General features: G+C 40.2%; 1 protein-coding gene across 1 annotated transcript in view; it reads left to right on the top strand.

Annotated features, from left to right (window-relative positions):
* The first annotated feature begins 725 nt into the window (after positions 1 to 725).
* The window catches only part of LOC137295203 (gamma-aminobutyric acid type B receptor subunit 1-like), a 36184-nt gene continuing 20382 nt past the window's right edge, over positions 726 to 16527 (top strand). Inside the window, exons 1-8 of the mRNA XM_067826523.1 lie at positions 726 to 896; positions 9028 to 9165; positions 10637 to 10807; positions 11598 to 11699; positions 12384 to 12449; positions 13156 to 13489; positions 14740 to 14901; positions 15392 to 15487. Of these exons, the coding sequence (XP_067682624.1) occupies positions 726 to 896; positions 9028 to 9165; positions 10637 to 10807; positions 11598 to 11699; positions 12384 to 12449; positions 13156 to 13489; positions 14740 to 14901; positions 15392 to 15487 (1240 nt within the window). The remainder of the gene's footprint in view (positions 897 to 9027; positions 9166 to 10636; positions 10808 to 11597; positions 11700 to 12383; positions 12450 to 13155; positions 13490 to 14739; positions 14902 to 15391; positions 15488 to 16527) is intronic.

The raw sequence follows: 16527 nt of genomic DNA, 5'->3' as shown, positions 1-16527 counted from the left end.
TTTAGAATCAAGTCAATCTTTTCTTGATGACACGGAAGTGGTAGAGTGTGTTGGATGCTTACATGATTCAATAAGTGATGAAAAAGCATCTTCTGAATACTACAGTCAATGATCTGAGGTCTGACATGTTTTTCTTCTAAATACCACGCCGATGGTTGTTAGGCACTTAGTTAGTGCAACTTGTTTGTCTGGTGCAGCGTTGATGTCAACGTGCCCCAATTATGTAAGATAGTAAGATAGTGACAGTTAACCACAGTGAAAGTATTTACACCACATTTCGCTCCCATCGTTACGTAACGATGAACTCTCGGCAGCTCAGTGTGGATGTCAAGAGACAGCCATTATTTGTCATAAGAAACATTACAATGTCGTTATTCCGTGTTATAACGTCTGTTTTCCAAACATGACACATACTCTTCACATTCAGCTCATGGACAGACTACACGTTCCCACGTGCTCAGAAGACAGAACCGAGTCAAACCCGATTGGAGGAAACGATGCCTGGCAGAATCAATACTGAATGAACTGCCCAGATTGTGTTGAGAACAAGCAAAAGGAGTTGGAACTGTCGATGGTGCTCACACTGGCATAAGACTGAACGACATATACTTGCTATTCTTGTAACCTTCAGAACGGTGTTCTCAAAGTGTTGTCCTGATATTGTCCTGTATTATCAACAGCGAATGTGCATGTTGGGCGTGGTGTGTTTCCTGTCGACCCTCGGGATGGTGACAGGTGTTCATGACTTGTACCTCCTAGGACTCTTCCCCCTAGAAGGGGCCTGGAGGGGAGGGGCAGGGCAGGTAGTAGCTGTGGAAATGGCACTAGCTGAGGTGAATGCTAGAGATGATATTCTTCCTGGATACAGACTTAATCTCATCTGGAACAATACCAAGGTAGGCGTGTCTATCAATAACAACAATACGATCCTGCTTGAACGGTTGACAAGTTTTTGCGTATATATTTTTGACGGGTGCCGCCGTTTGGACAGGATACGCTCACTTTGTCGCGAACACCTGGTGTCGTCACTTTTTGATAGTGTTTCATAAACGCTGGTTCTGTCGTGGAATCTCATAGTGCCAGTCACGTGATTGTCTGGTCCAGACTCGATTGTTTATACTCGCCTGTATTACTTCTGAATGCGGCGTCAAGGAAACAGATACTCTTAATACAGTGTGATTTCTACATCTTGCAGATGTGCAAATGACTTTCTTACGGCGTAGATTATAATAGGAACGTAAATTGTAATACTTGCAGCAATTTATAATAAACTTGGCGTAAACTGTAATTAAAACGTAAACTGTATTAAAAGTTGACGTAAACTGTAATAATTTTACTTATGGTAAAATGTAATAAACATGTACGTAATTTGTCATAATAATTTTAATCACTCCTAAATGCGCGTGTGTTTGCATTTCATACATCATATTATTATTATTATCATAAGTGTTCTTGTATAGCGCACAAATCAAACTGCAAGGCAATTTCTCTAGGCGCTAGGTATTTTTCCCTCGATCACCGGATGTCAATCTCAACAGCACATCTTATTTCAATCTCAACTCCCTGGGGAGTATACAGCTCTTACTGCCACAAGGCGCACCGAGTTTATTGTGGCTCTCTCATCCTAACGAGGTAAGCTTGTGAGGGTGGTAACTGAAGAAAGAACTGATGGATTTTGTTCAAATTTGGTACCAAGGTATATTGACGAGAGTCAGTCAGACACCAGTTAAATTGAGTGACCTTGAGATAATTTGCAAGGTCACAGCGAAAATCTGCGGGTTGTGCCAATGTCAAGATTGTTAACGCGAAAGCCAAAGATAGAATTAATAAACCTGAACCAAATACCAAAAATGATATACGTCACGATATATAATCGATATGAAATCTGAAACTGACCTCTATATCACGTCTTTTTAAACACGTAATGAGGTTTTGATATATGTGCATATAAAGTGTGGGAGGGGGTGGGTTCCAACGAGTATGTCAAACGCACCATTTTCATGCATGCAGAGTGAGAGGAGGGGTTAGGGTTCTACAAATGCAGCTGTTTTTATGTTTATCTTTTTGTACATATTATTTTGCGTGACTTTGTATCTTGGCTTGGTACTCCCAGGAAACGTAAAATCTACCATAAACTGCATCACAAACTTCAGGAAACAAAATATGCAAGACACATTTGTTTATGTCTGAGATAGGTGGAAGTTTGTTTAGATATTATTATGCACAAAAGGCCATTGGTTGGTTTGGCATACACTGCAGGGTTGGTTTTTCTATACAGTTGGTGTTGGAGTTGGTGATAGATTTATGCTTGTCCTATTTTTGCTGCGAAGTTTTAATTCAAGGACACGTGTGTGATATTGCATAAACCAAACGTTTCTTTAAGGGCACTTTCCACAACTTTTCGCACGCTCAGAGGCAAAGATATTAGATTGCTGCCTTGGCCACATCTCAAAGCATATAGCCTAACTGAACGAAAGTGTGAAATGCTGACACACAGAGAAAAGTTTTGCATATGTTATAGGCATTACATCTTGACAGTCTAATGACAGAGTGCCTGATCATGTCGAGTAAGTTTATCACAAAGCTTCGACCGAGTTTTGAATTTCACGGAGAGATTCATCTAGGGCCTCCACATTCGTTGCACTGCTACAATGAAAAAGGACAATGATTTTCAATGATCTGTCTTTCCTGCTTTCTAAGGATACTTCAAATGTGACAAGACAATATTCACTGTCACATATAACGGAAAAACTCTTATGCTGACTTAAAAGCAATTCAAAAGTCCTCAAAAACAGCATCTTTGTCTTTGGCTCAGTTGTCATTTATCAGTCCAAAGAACTATCCGAGAAACATACGTGTACACATTGTATTAACAGAACACCAACTAGTCTATTTACACCCGTTACTAAACAACGCAAATTTAGATTTAGGAAATATATGACCACACCGTTTACCGTCGATTGACCAAGACGTCTACTGCTCAAAAATGAGACATGACCAGTCCGAACAAATCTGGTATCCCTAAATAAGGGCACTGACTGGTGAGACATCAGAGCATTTCTCAAGCTCTAATACACGTTCCTTATAACAGTATTCCCATTTTATCGATGAAATTAGTGACAATCGTGGCGTGATTTGACGACTGTTTAAAAAACACGTGAACTGTAGGGTATCCAGGACTTAACTAAGAACAATTGTCATTAAACCACATATATTTCAACAACTGTTCTGCTTAGCTGTCGACATTTGAAGTTGTATATGAATGTTAAAAATAAATGTTTATTACTTCTTTTGCCCATTCAGAGGCTTGAAGCGCTCTGTGGAAGCCATTGGATTTTGACCAATCCGGAATATTGGCGACCCACCCCAAACTGCCGGAGCTCAAAGGACGGTGTGGTGACCGGGTCTAAAAACCCTGGAGTCGACTTTGTGTGCAGACTGTTGCAATGCTGTCTCAACCCCTAGTGTACAGTATACAATCCCGTGCACTAAAAAAGCCTACGAAAGAAACACACGCGTTTTTACGAGCGTTCAAAATTGTTATTACAATTTTACAATTTAAGTAAATATTTTTTACGTTTTACCGCAAATAAAACGATTCCAATTTATGTAAATTTTTATCACAATATGCTGCAAGTACTACAATTTGCGTTTTTATTACAATTTACCTCGTAACAGGCTTTATCGTTTCAATGTATATACCACCCACACGCAGACAAGAATGAGGCACTCCAATCTTCAACCGCATTTACATCTACACTTGTCCGCTTGTCCGAGGGGGTGTTCTCTTTCTGTTGTAACAGTGTCATCCTCAGATTTGTCATTTGTCCATATAAATCTTCAGTTTCACTGCTTATCAAAGAAAATTATGTGTGTTCCATACAAACCTAAAGTGTCATGTCGATTGGTACTGGTCTAAGAATTCCATCCTGTCCCTTAGCGATCCTTGTGTTTCACTGGTGTTAGCCGTGTGTTGACTGGGATGGTATGGTTCACACGTTTCACATAAATTTTATTTTGAAAGATGAGTTAGGGTATTTATTCATGCGAGAACTTATTTGTACCTCCATTAGCGTGATATTAAGGAGTTTTTGTAAGAAGTAATGTATATAAATGTATATTTGTCTGAAGATAATAATTCTGAACATCCATGTGTTGTGTGACAGATTAAACGTGTACTTATTTTGAGGAGTTTTAACGTACATAAACAAGTTAGAACATTGTTGATGCATGTGGTATCACTAGCATATATTTTATTTGTAATCACGTATGTATTTTTTCATTTCCGAAAGCATATACTGGAACGTTTCTAACTAGAAAATGGGCTGTCATTGCATAGTAATTAAGTCATTAATACTAAATCAAGTAGAATTCAAGGCCATTGGCGCCGAGAGCACAAGTTGATATACTGTTTGATTCTATCAGTTGTCGGTGGTGAATACCACGTTATTCAACACAAAAGGTGTGTATTTTTCGTAGGTTAAGCAGCATTAACAGACGGATAAATATTTAATGAAGAAATGTTTGTGTGACAAAGGAACTTGATAAATCAAGATAAATCAATAAGGATGTTAGATGGTAAGCCATTTTCACACGCACAAACACACTTCCGCACAATATCTTTCATTCACTACCCGCACAATATCTTTCATTCACTAGCACACTTCCGCACAATATATTTCATTCACTAACACACTTCCGCACAATATATTTCATTCACTAACACACTTCCACACAATACCTTTCATTCACTAACACATCCACTAACTCCCAACAAAATAAAATAGGACAAACAAATATTTGCAAGTCAACTAGGGAAGAGGTTGGGACGAAATTCTGTGGTATTGCTATTGCTGTGATGTTGCGGTTGCGATCCAGTTTGTATCTTGTGTCACCGCAGTGAGGTTTCATCACTGCTCTTCCCGTCATACATCGACTGAAAAAATCTAGAGATTCTATCCTGTTAAAGTTTTCTCTGTTCTTCCTGCAACGCATTGGTATGTCGTACGCTGACGTTTACTTTGACGTTGACGTTTAATATGTGCATTTATTAAGCGCTATTTTCCATCCGTTTCGTTTGTTCAAAGCATAGGCATCAAAGTTAGTTGACGCTAACGTTCATTGGGTTATTCCCACAGATTCTGCGTTGCGATCCAGAGATCTGGAAGGTCATGGCAGGACATTGACGTTCAAAGTGTGAATGAAGGTTTACTTCCGGTATAAGCACAAAATGATTATCAAAGGAGAAACAATGACGGTCTAAAGTTTTACCCACAAGCTTAAGGTCGACACGTCCTAGTTCGACACATGTGATGGGTGACGAGTAAACTTGAATCCAGTTTGTACGTCTATCACGTAATGTCGTTATGTATGTAAAATGTATATCTCTGACATTTGTTTGGTGTATTCGACACATCCTAGTTCGACACATGTGATGGATGACGAGTAAACATGAGATCAGTTTGCAGCTGATTAGGACGAAGGAGAAGCATAGCTCTTAAAGTGTTCGCTCGTCACATCGGAGACCTGCTTGGTTTCCTCACATGGGTACAGTGCATGAAGACCCGCAGTGATGTTGCTGCAATAATGATATAAACGTCGTAAAACTAAACTCATTCACAAATTACACCTTCTGCCCCTGTAGTGTGTACGGAAACAACCCCAATGCATAGCTGTATTAATCAAATACGCTCTAATAAATGCTGACAGTCATTTAATAAATGCACACCTAAACTATGCGTTGCAACATAATCAATATTATCAAACTTAAAACAAAATAACCCGAAGGAATAGTTGATTTCAGCGGATCCTGGCGCGACTATGGGACGCAACAACAGCTTAGCAATTCACGGCTAGTCACATTGCAGTGCCATCTAGTTTTAACAAAACTAGCGTGTTTGTGAGTTTATATCTTCTCGTCGCCCATCTCTCTCTCTCTATCTTTTATACGGGAGGACATGAACAGGTACAACACGAGCGTCCTCATTTCTCGTTGTTTCCGGCATTACCAGTGAAGATCCGGGTTAGAATTGATCTTCAGGTAACCCTTGTCGTAAGAGGCGGCTAACGGGATCGTATGTCCACAGTCGCTGACTTCGTTGACACTTGTCATCGTATCCCAGTTGCGTATATGGATTCCCATGTTGTTGGTCACTGGAATACTTTGTCCAGATTCGATCATTTACAGACCGCTGCCATATAGCTGGAACATTGCGTATTGCGGCGTATAACTAAACTCACTCTTGCACTAGTTTCAGGCGAAAGGACATAATCATCCCTTGCGCTTCTGCCATTTTGCATTTTCATCATTGCTATCGATATGTTTCTGCTCAGGAATATCAGTGTGTATATGCCACCCGACGTTTCTCAAATCAATTTCTTTCCGAAGGACACATTAGTTTTACACGTGATCTACAAAAAAAACCCCCAAAACATTCAACAAAAACAAACACAAAACAAGAGGAAACAACTTAAAATACCCCGAACCACCAAACATTAAAAGTCTTATATTACAGTATAATGAGATTATATAATGGGCCTGCCAGGCAGATAATATTCTTGTATCGACTTACGAGGCGGTAATTCATCTTCAAGAGAGTTTGTGAAATATGTGCACATCTCTACTTAGGAATTCACGGAGTTAATAAATAATAACTACAGAAAGGTGACGTGTAGTCATGCAATTCACCCATCTGGAAGACCATGTGCAGGCCAAGCCCTTGTGCGTTTGCTACAATATTTCTAGATCAACTGATATCATGAGTGTAAGAAATGCACTATCCTGTATATCTTCTCATGAGGCCAGACAGAGCAATGCAGAGCTCAGTTTCTAAAGAAAATCATGCAAAGAAGTTTGATATCTTCCTTATCTCGGATGATTATCCTATCGAACCTAAACCTGATTATTATTAGGATCTATGGAAATTACGTCTCAGAATACATCCCCACGTTCCTGAAATATGAGTCAAAAGATCGTTAAATTTCGTGAACTGAACATAATAAACATAACCTCCCAAACCGTCCGAAGGACTGATTATTGATAGGTGATCGAGCTTTCACAACGAGATGTACAGGTAAAATACATCCAGATAAATATTCTGGCAGAATTTCTGTTTTATAAAAGTATAAGATTTTAATAGCATATGGTGAACAGAACTTGTTCAAATAACCTGTATTTCAGCATGCTCGATATCTCCAGGGAATACGTTCCGACAAATCTCCACTATACCCTGGACGCAATATGACGGTTTGGTTTTTCAGTTTTAAGGCGACGTGGGCCAGGAAGAGGTCTATTTGAGCCCAACACACTGACTTGATTTTAAAAATTCATATGTATTTTCACTACAATTTTCGGAACCGTGTAGTTGAAATAAAAGAAACCATATCACTATTAACATTAATTTGGATAGATATATACACAGATCGAATAACCTCTGCTTTGTGTTACGAATTAAAAACCTTAAGTAATCATTTTTTGCAAAATGAAATACGTATTCATTAAAAAAGCAGTAGGTTCAGAAAAAAAGAGTTTTTAAAAATGTTTTAAAATCACACTTGTAAACGTGTCTAAGCCATACAAAGTCTATATTACATAATATTTTCCAGAAGACGAAACAAAACCTAAAAGTGCCCGCTGTACACGCCCATACATGATATTGGGACCCAAAGCTGTTTCTAAAGAAAATACATCACCAACCCCAAACTTCTGTCAGCGCATTCATTTGGTTAGTGCGTCAACTGGGGATTAGCTCATAATTAAGATGAACATTACGTTGACGAAGACAAATGAATACGTTGATGATAGTTTAGTTCGAACTTCTTTAGTTGGTTTTACAAGAAATGACAAAGATGAACAGGGTAGCTGACAAAACGAAGTACTCTACCGTAGTGATAAAGATTAAGAATGCAGATTGAATAATAATAACTAAATATCATATGGCCTCGCTACATAGTTTTTGGTCTGTAGAAATATTTGGACATAGCTTTCCTGAAGCAGACACTATGATACTTCTGAGATTATGTCTTATGTTGTTATGTCCAGGGCATATAATTAGATAATGTTGGATATTTCCGGGCATCTCCAAATTGTAATAGACACATTGAAAAGAGACGTTCTTATCTATAATACTCCTGTAAGCATTTAGCCCACAGTGTCCAAGTCTACGTCGCGAAAGAATAACCTCATCACGCCTTTTACGAGGACAAATTTTATGACCAGCTAAAAAATGTCTAAGTTTGTACATATGTCGAACGGTGGTATTTGTATCCCACAACTGTTGCCAACTCCCTGTGATGGATTTCAATAAAACATTTTCAAAATCTTTAGGGATTGCTTGAAATTTAGATAAATTAACTTCAGGAAACTGTAACCTGGATTTGGCCAAATTATCTGGCATCTCATTCCCATGTACTCCAACATGTGCTGGGACCCACAAAATGTCGCATGCAATGTACTTCATGTTTAAGGATGTATTCAACTTTAATATCTCATGAACATTGTCATCTCTAGATCCATTTGCACCAATTTCTATGGCTTTGATTGTTGCCTTGGACTCACCGGTAAAGATAATTGCTTCGTGGTCATGTTCATCTACCCATCTCTCACTGTTGGCAAAATGGAGAAAAGTTCAGCTACAGAAAGATAATGAGAGACTCTGAACACCTGAGCAATACATACACTGGGTATCCAAAAATCCCCTGCAGTACGATCATTGGATGGCTCTTTCGATGCATCAGTGTGTACATGTGTAAAATTAGAATACTTTTCAGAAGGAACTCTTGAGTTATCACTTTTACTATGTTTTCATCCATTCTCTAATTCATTATTAAACTGAGTTCAGAATTTAATCCAGGCTTCGGGCCGAGCCGTAGATGCATCTAGGGTATAGTGGAGACTTATCGGAACGTATACCCTGGAGACATCGAGGATGGTATCTTATATGTTATAGGTATATACTTGAACTGTTTAATATCATGATGGATAGTAAGTCCGGTGAAGCGACCAGTTGTTTTATTTTTTGTGGTTAGTGCGATCCTGGTATCGGCGTTGACATCATGTACAAGAACCTCATCTCCCCACCCACCAAGGTGATGATCATAGGCGCCGCGTGCTCTATTGTGAGTCAGGCAACAGCACAAGCCTCCCACCTGTGGAACATGGTGCAGGTAGAGTAGCGTCCTTTCATAGAAGTCACCCTTTGTAGTAGTCACATTTCATAGTAGACACCTGTCATAGTAGACACCTGTCATTGTAGACACCTTTCACAGGCGGAACATTTAATAGCAGTCACCTTTTATAGTAGACACCTGTCATAGGGGGCACCTTTTTATAGGAGACGCCTTTCGTGGTAGTCACCTTTCATAGTGATAGTAGACACCTGTCATGGGAGACGACTTTCACAGTAGTCACCTTTCCTTGCAGACACCTGTCTTAGGAGACACGTTTCATAGTAGTGGCCATTGTAGTAGTCACATTTCAGGGAACATAAACAAACATCGAGGTTGCATCAACCCATAGGCCCCGAGGGACTAGTGAGCAACGTATTTATCGTACCAAACATCCCAGTGTAAATTTTGAACTGCTTGAAGAATGGGTATCGGATCTTACACTTTGACCAACCTGTGTGAATCAAACGATTCGAATCTTGCATCTTGCTGTGTTTCCCGCAGGTATATAGTAAACTCGCCGCGGGCTGATTCCCCTGTTTAACATTCACAGGGACTACATTTGAACGTTTTGTCAACATTTATTTATTGGAATGCAAGGTAATGTTTATCGTAGCCATCGCTAGATTTTGCAGACGACACAATAAAACAGATTTAGAGTTATCTCCCATCAATCGATTTGCATTCGCAAAAAGGTAATTTCCATGCATCATGCGTAATTAATGTTATTCACGAAGTACCGAATGAGTTGCAATTTGCAGCGGGGTTCATTACAATGTACCTCGCTTGAAAGTGCGGTACATTGAAAATAACAGAAGACAGCTTAGCCAATCCGAAACCGACATTTATATGTGAGGTAAGATAAATATCAAAGTAGACACCTTTCCTAAAAGCAAAGCCCATAGATCTTGGTTTGAGCTGACTGCTTAAAGGCGACATATTCAATATAAATTTCTTAACATGTGCTTAATGAACAAAGTATACTTATTTACTCAGTAAAAATCATAAGAGGTGGTATTATCTAGAAAACACTAAAAACTGCTTAATTCTACAACCTGGGCGCCTGCATTTCCAGAAATATACAAGGAGTACAGACAAATGTACTTGATACTAGTCATTGCTTGTCAATATCATGTGCTTTATCTTTCCATATCTTTTATGCACATACAGTCATTGCTTGCTGATATTGTGTTTATTATTTTCCGATCATGACCTTGGCAAGCCTATTCGCCATTGCTTGTCAGTATCATGTGCTTTAACATTCCCTACCGTGACCTTGGTAAGCAGCTTGTGTATAGTAGATAAATAGAAGTCGCATTTATGAAAATAAAAATCTATATCCCAAAATTATGCATTTCCCTGGTTTGCAGAACAATATATCAGATACCTAATACAAATATGAAATATGTTTACATGTTATAAGATTTCTTATGCAACCTCAATCAGTCTTCCAGTATTTTCATCTTTCAAGATGTCCTACATATCGGTGTCACCGGCTCTGTCAGACAAGACTCGCTTTCCACGTTTCTTCCGTGCAAATACCCCGGATGTAGATGTCAACCCTGCCATAGTCGATATTTTTAAGCAGTTCGGTTGGTCGAGTATTGCAACAATTCACCAATCGTATGAGCTGTTCTCGGCGGTGAGTTTCATTTGCCACTATATGATGCCACCCATAGAAAACCAAGTTATTTTATACTTTATCTAATGGGTAAAAACTGTACACTAGAAAATTACATTTTTCAAATTACACATGTTGTGGTGTCATTATTAAGCGGAAAACAATTCACGGAAAACTCCAGTCTTAAGAAACAAAACACAAGTTCAACCCCTATTCAACCGTGTATATTTCAATTTGGCAACTCTTTTTGAGAGGCATATATGTAGAAGTTGCTATTCAAATAAAAGACATTGTATCATGGATGACAACCTCTTCTTTAATATTTTTATTGTTATAGGAGTTCACATTCGTAAATTTTTGCCTTATATATATATAGGTGTATATGTTTTTTTTCCAGCCAGTCAGTCTGTCTCAAATTGTCAAGTAATGAACTGATTAATGAGATTCCATTCTTATAAAACCATCAACTTGTTATTCATAGATGTGACTTTATGCTCGTTTCCGCAGTATTTCGTCAGTATTACGAGCATACAGTAGGACTGGCCTTCACAAATACTTCCCATGTTAGTCAACGCTTTACATCAATTCTCTACACCTCTCACATTGTTAAAATGTACCCAATGCAGTCAATATTGTCAGATGTTTATCCCGATATTGTGTTTCATGACTGTGCCTCGTGTAGGGGGACATTGTCCATTATGTGTAGGTCCACAGTTGTGTAGAAATCATTACACAAGGATGTCAGGGAGATAGTTTCTTTCCAGTTTCCAGCTGCTTTATCGAGTGTTTGCTTTATGTTAATCCAATCCAGCCAATCGCTGACCTGATCAAACGCATGAAGGCGGCCAACATCACCATCGTTAGGTCAGAGATCATCAGTAGCAGTCCCCAGATACAGGTGGACAACCTCAAGGTAGAGATACATGTCTTGCGTTCTCCACAGCACCCCGTCTCGAGGACACTTGATCAATCACAAAGTCTTACAACGCAAACGATATACATGAGAAGGTGAACGATTGTGGATGTCAACTTCTTTATTAGGGGAAACGCGATGTTTCGGAGTATATTCTTAATCCTTCATCTGGCTGGCCTCTTAAGGTGATGATGAAAGCGTATGAAAATATCCCAAAATGCCGTGGTCCCCATAATAGGTAAATTATGTGCACGATGGAATGTCACAGATGAGGCGTACGGATATATTCCGACACGTCGAGTTCCTTCCGAGAAATTGACATCCACAAATTTCCACTTTCCATCAATCACAGCTCAGCAAGACGGATGCATCAATGTACTTTTTAGGTGTCCCCAATGGCAATACGTAGTTTCGTGTTTACCGATCCACACAACGTTCTTAGCGCAACGGCATTCCATTCGTAAGCCTATGACTGACTGTAGAGTTACGACAAGTCGTAAGGTTAGAACGCTTTGTGAATCGGGACCACAATTAAACATTCGAATCAAGCGAGTCTTTGTTCATATCCTTTTCAAATACACGTAAAATAAGCTTGGTGTAACGCACATACAGACACAGTACTCTAAGTAGTACCTCTTAACATGACTTACACACCTAAAAATCCGCATTTTTTGCGTATTTCAGACAAATGACGTCCGAATAATTGTTGGGAGTTTTTATGCAGATATGGCCCAGCAGGTATTTTGTCATGTGAGTATATCAACACAAGTGCTTTGGGACACACAAATGCTTTTACACACAAAGTGACAAGTACGACTACCTCTTTCATGAAGTAGCCAATTCCTGGTTAAGATGAACGTATGGTACGTGATGAATTTCGGTCAGTAGTTAGAATACTGTCCTTGGTTTAGTTGCGCAAATCGTGCGTGGACTTTCTACCTTCGTAATGCTTCCAATCATAGACCTGGTGGTGTGATTGCTTTTTGCAAAGTTTTCAATAAATGTAGGACGTATGTGCTAATTTAATACCTAGTCTTGGTTATTCTCAAAAAAAACCCCACCAAATTCTGAATGATGTGAAGGAAAAACTAGAGTGGAAATAATGGGAACGGGTCGCTGAAAACCCGCGATGACACCAAGTGTTCACCAAAGAAATGGAAGTATTGCTTTCTTGACGTCGCACAGAGGTATTGTTACCCGGCGGTCTGAAAACAAAGCAGACAATAAAGTAATCGTATATTTTAGTAAAGAAAGTAAGTAAAGAAAAACGTTTGGGAAATAGATTGGTTTTACTTTTGTTATTTTTCATTTAGTTATTATCGTTTTAATAAATAAAGAAGATCGTTTGAGAAACAGAAAGGTTTTATCATAGTTACTCTTAGGTGAACTTTCTGGATCCATGTACAAAAAGGCGTCTTGTTGTTGAATAAACAATCCATATTTTACATTTACACAGGCCTACAAGGTGGGATTGTATGGGCCCAAGGTCGTGTGGGTGGTCAACGGGTGGTATGAGACAGAATGGTGGAAAGTTGACAACCCGTTGATTGACTGCACGGTGGAACAATTGGCTGAAGCTGTAGAAGGGTATTGGGCTGTTGACAGGATCTACCAGAACCCCCGGGGTGAAAGGGCGTTGTCTGGCCTCACCCCTAGGGAATTCCTGGACGAGTATGCGTCAAGAACGACCCCTGACATGCCTGGTCTCCGCTATGGTCCCATGACCTACGATACGATCTGGGCAATATGTCTGGCTCTGAATGGCACCCTCACGGATCTCAGGAATAACGGTGTGTATACCTACTACACAGTATGGCACCCTCACTGATCTCAGGAATAACGGTGTGTATACCTACTACACAGTATGGCACCCTCACTGATCTAAGAAATAGCGGTGTGTATAGCAACTACACGGTATGGTACTCTCACTGATCTCAGGAATAACGGTGTGTATAGCTACTACACGGTATGGCACCCTCACGAATCTCAGGAATAACGGTGTGCATAGCAACTACACGGTATGGCACTCTCACGGATCTCAGGAATAACGGTGTGTATAGCAACTACACGGTATGGCACTCTCACGGATCTCAGGAATAACGGTGTGTATCTTAACTACACGGTATGGCACTCTCACGGATCTCGGAAATAACGGTGTGTATGGGTACTACACGGTATGGTACTCTCACGGATCTCAGGAATAACGGTGTGTATACCTACTACACGGTATGGCCCCCTTACGGATCTCAGGAATAACGGTGTGTATAGCAACTACACGGTATGGTACTCTCATGGATCTCAGGAATAACGATGTGTATAGCATCTACACGGTATGGTACTCTCATGGATCTCAGGAATAACGATGTGTATAGCATCTACACGGTATGGTACTCTCACGGATCTCAGGAATAACGATGTGTATAGCATCTACACGGTATGGCACTCTCATGGATCTCAGGAATAACGATGTGTATAGCATCTACACGGTATGGTACTGTTATGAATCTCAAGAGTTTGGTTTTACACCACACCCAGCAATATTCCTCATATCTAGCGGCGGTGCGTAAATAATCGTGTCCTGACCAGACATTCCAGTGATGAACAATGTGAGCATCGATCTACGCAATTTGGATACGATGACATGTGTCATCTAGGTCGACCTGACCTCCCGATCTGGTTAGCGGTGTGTATAGCTTCTGCCTAATATTCAAAATCTCACATCGCTATGATCTCTATTCAAATTTTAAAACAAGATTACAAAAGTGTAAAATTACGCTGAACAACCGATGTTGTTGCCGTTGGTGTTTTTTCGTTAACAGCTTATTTTCGGATCCTAAATAGATCTTATTAGCATATCTAGTAACGTGATGACTACTCACTGGGGCTGCCACAGTGAATAAAATTTCCATAAGGGGTAAGTATTTTGAAAAACAGAAACAAATGTCCAATGTCAGCTTGTCTAACTTTATAATGTTAATGACGACTACTCCTGCTGTCAAGGGCACCACACGTCAACGACATCTGCTACGGTGTTTTTCAGGTAGCAGCAAAGGTCTGGAAGACTTTGACTACTCCGATGATGACCTCGGTATGCTGCTGCTGGACAACACGAGGAGGGTCGAGTTCCAGGGGGTCAGGGGTCATTTCCGGTTCAACGATAAGGGAGACATGATTTCACTCTACCGCGTAGACAGGCTGCAGAGTACGTAGATTTAGGAATATAACTTCATACCGTGTGTCTGATCTAGTCTGACGTGTGCGTGTGCGTGTGCGTGTGCGTGTGCATGTGCATGTATGTATGTCGTGTGCGTGTTTGAATGTGTGGCTGTGTGCTTGTTTGTTTGCGCGCGCGAGTGTGTGTGCGGATTTGCAATCCTCATTCGTTTTTTCACCTCCAATGTAAATAGAACGCCAATCCAATCCAAATCCAGAACGTCCGTTAAATGTACCCGCAAATCTTGCAAACCAAAAGAGGCCTAACAGACTCAGTGTGTTTTAGTATGCCCATTTAATAACTTAAATTTACATACTCCTTCATATAAGCATCTTCAGATAACGTAACATCACAACCCTTTTCCCTAATGCTTACCACAAACGACACTTGGTGGTTGATTAATGGGCGTCTGTAGAAATCGTCTGCTTTAGCCGACATCCGTGAGTGAAGCGTCCTCAGGCCATGTTTCATGTTTCAGACAATAAGATCGACATGGTGGGCCTGTACGATGCCAATCTCCAGACTGACGTCAAGATCGAGTGGCTGGTCGACTCAGCTCCTGTCATCTGGCATGGTACTGTGTAGCTACATGAAGTCCATCTCTTTACTTTATTATCTCGAATTACACCAAGGTTGCTACTTCGTAAGTATAGTGTATTTAGATAAGGTCACGCCCATGGTTTAGTGGACGAGGAGAGAAGAGCGAGAGATGTTGGGTTTCGTGTGAAGCCGCAGCATACGTCAATACAGTACAAAATGGTACTTGTTGTTGTCCTGCCCTTACGTCCGGCATTAAATCAGTGTTGGCTCGGAGTCAGCATTCTGTACCCGAGTGGGCTATTTATGTTAATCTGGCATGATAATAAGGTGGCTAGCACAAAAGTAGGTCATTGTCTGTACTAGTAAAGGCAGTCCTCATGCAGAAAGAAGTACACTTAAGCACATGCACGCACATTCACAATGACATACACGCGTCGCTCTAAACGCTCAATACTCTTCAGCGCAGCGTTTCTTTACTCAAGGAATTGTCTCATTAAGGTATCTATGAAACTCACTACCTCAGTCTAATCCATTTCTCTGTGCAGTCGCGGGTATTAGTTTATTGCGTTTGTTCCACAAAACGCCAGCTGTACATGTTGTTTCCTTAAAAGAGAAACAAGTGCCATTTCTAACTTACTAAAGGTTTTAACATTACTTGATTTGCCTCTGCTTGTCGTAAGAAACGACTAACGGGATCGGGTGGTCAGGCTCAGCCGATATCATCGGTTCCCAATTGCGCAGATCGATGCTCATGATGTTGATCCCTGGATTATCTGGTCCAGACTCGATCATTTACAGACCACCGCCATATAGATGGAATATTGCTGAGTGCGGCGTAAAACTAAACTCACTCACTACTTGATTAGTTTATATGTGTGTTTAACTGTATGCAAGATAGTAAAGAAACGATCGCTAGGCAGGTTTGCATAGGCATAATCGTCGGCTGGAGTTACTGAAGGTACACATTTGGAAAGACATTTTATGTATGAGCTAAGGATGGGATCAGACCGTGGTCTGTCAGTAAATGAGTCTGGACCAGAAAGTACTGTGATCAGTTGCATGAGAATCGATGAC

This window comes from Haliotis asinina, chromosome 8 (assembly GCF_037392515.1).
Source record: "Haliotis asinina isolate JCU_RB_2024 chromosome 8, JCU_Hal_asi_v2, whole genome shotgun sequence".
Lineage (NCBI taxonomy): Eukaryota > Metazoa > Mollusca > Gastropoda > Lepetellida > Haliotidae > Haliotis > Haliotis asinina.
Note: the sequence above shows the minus strand (reverse complement) of the source record. Positions and strands in the feature narration are given on the sequence as shown.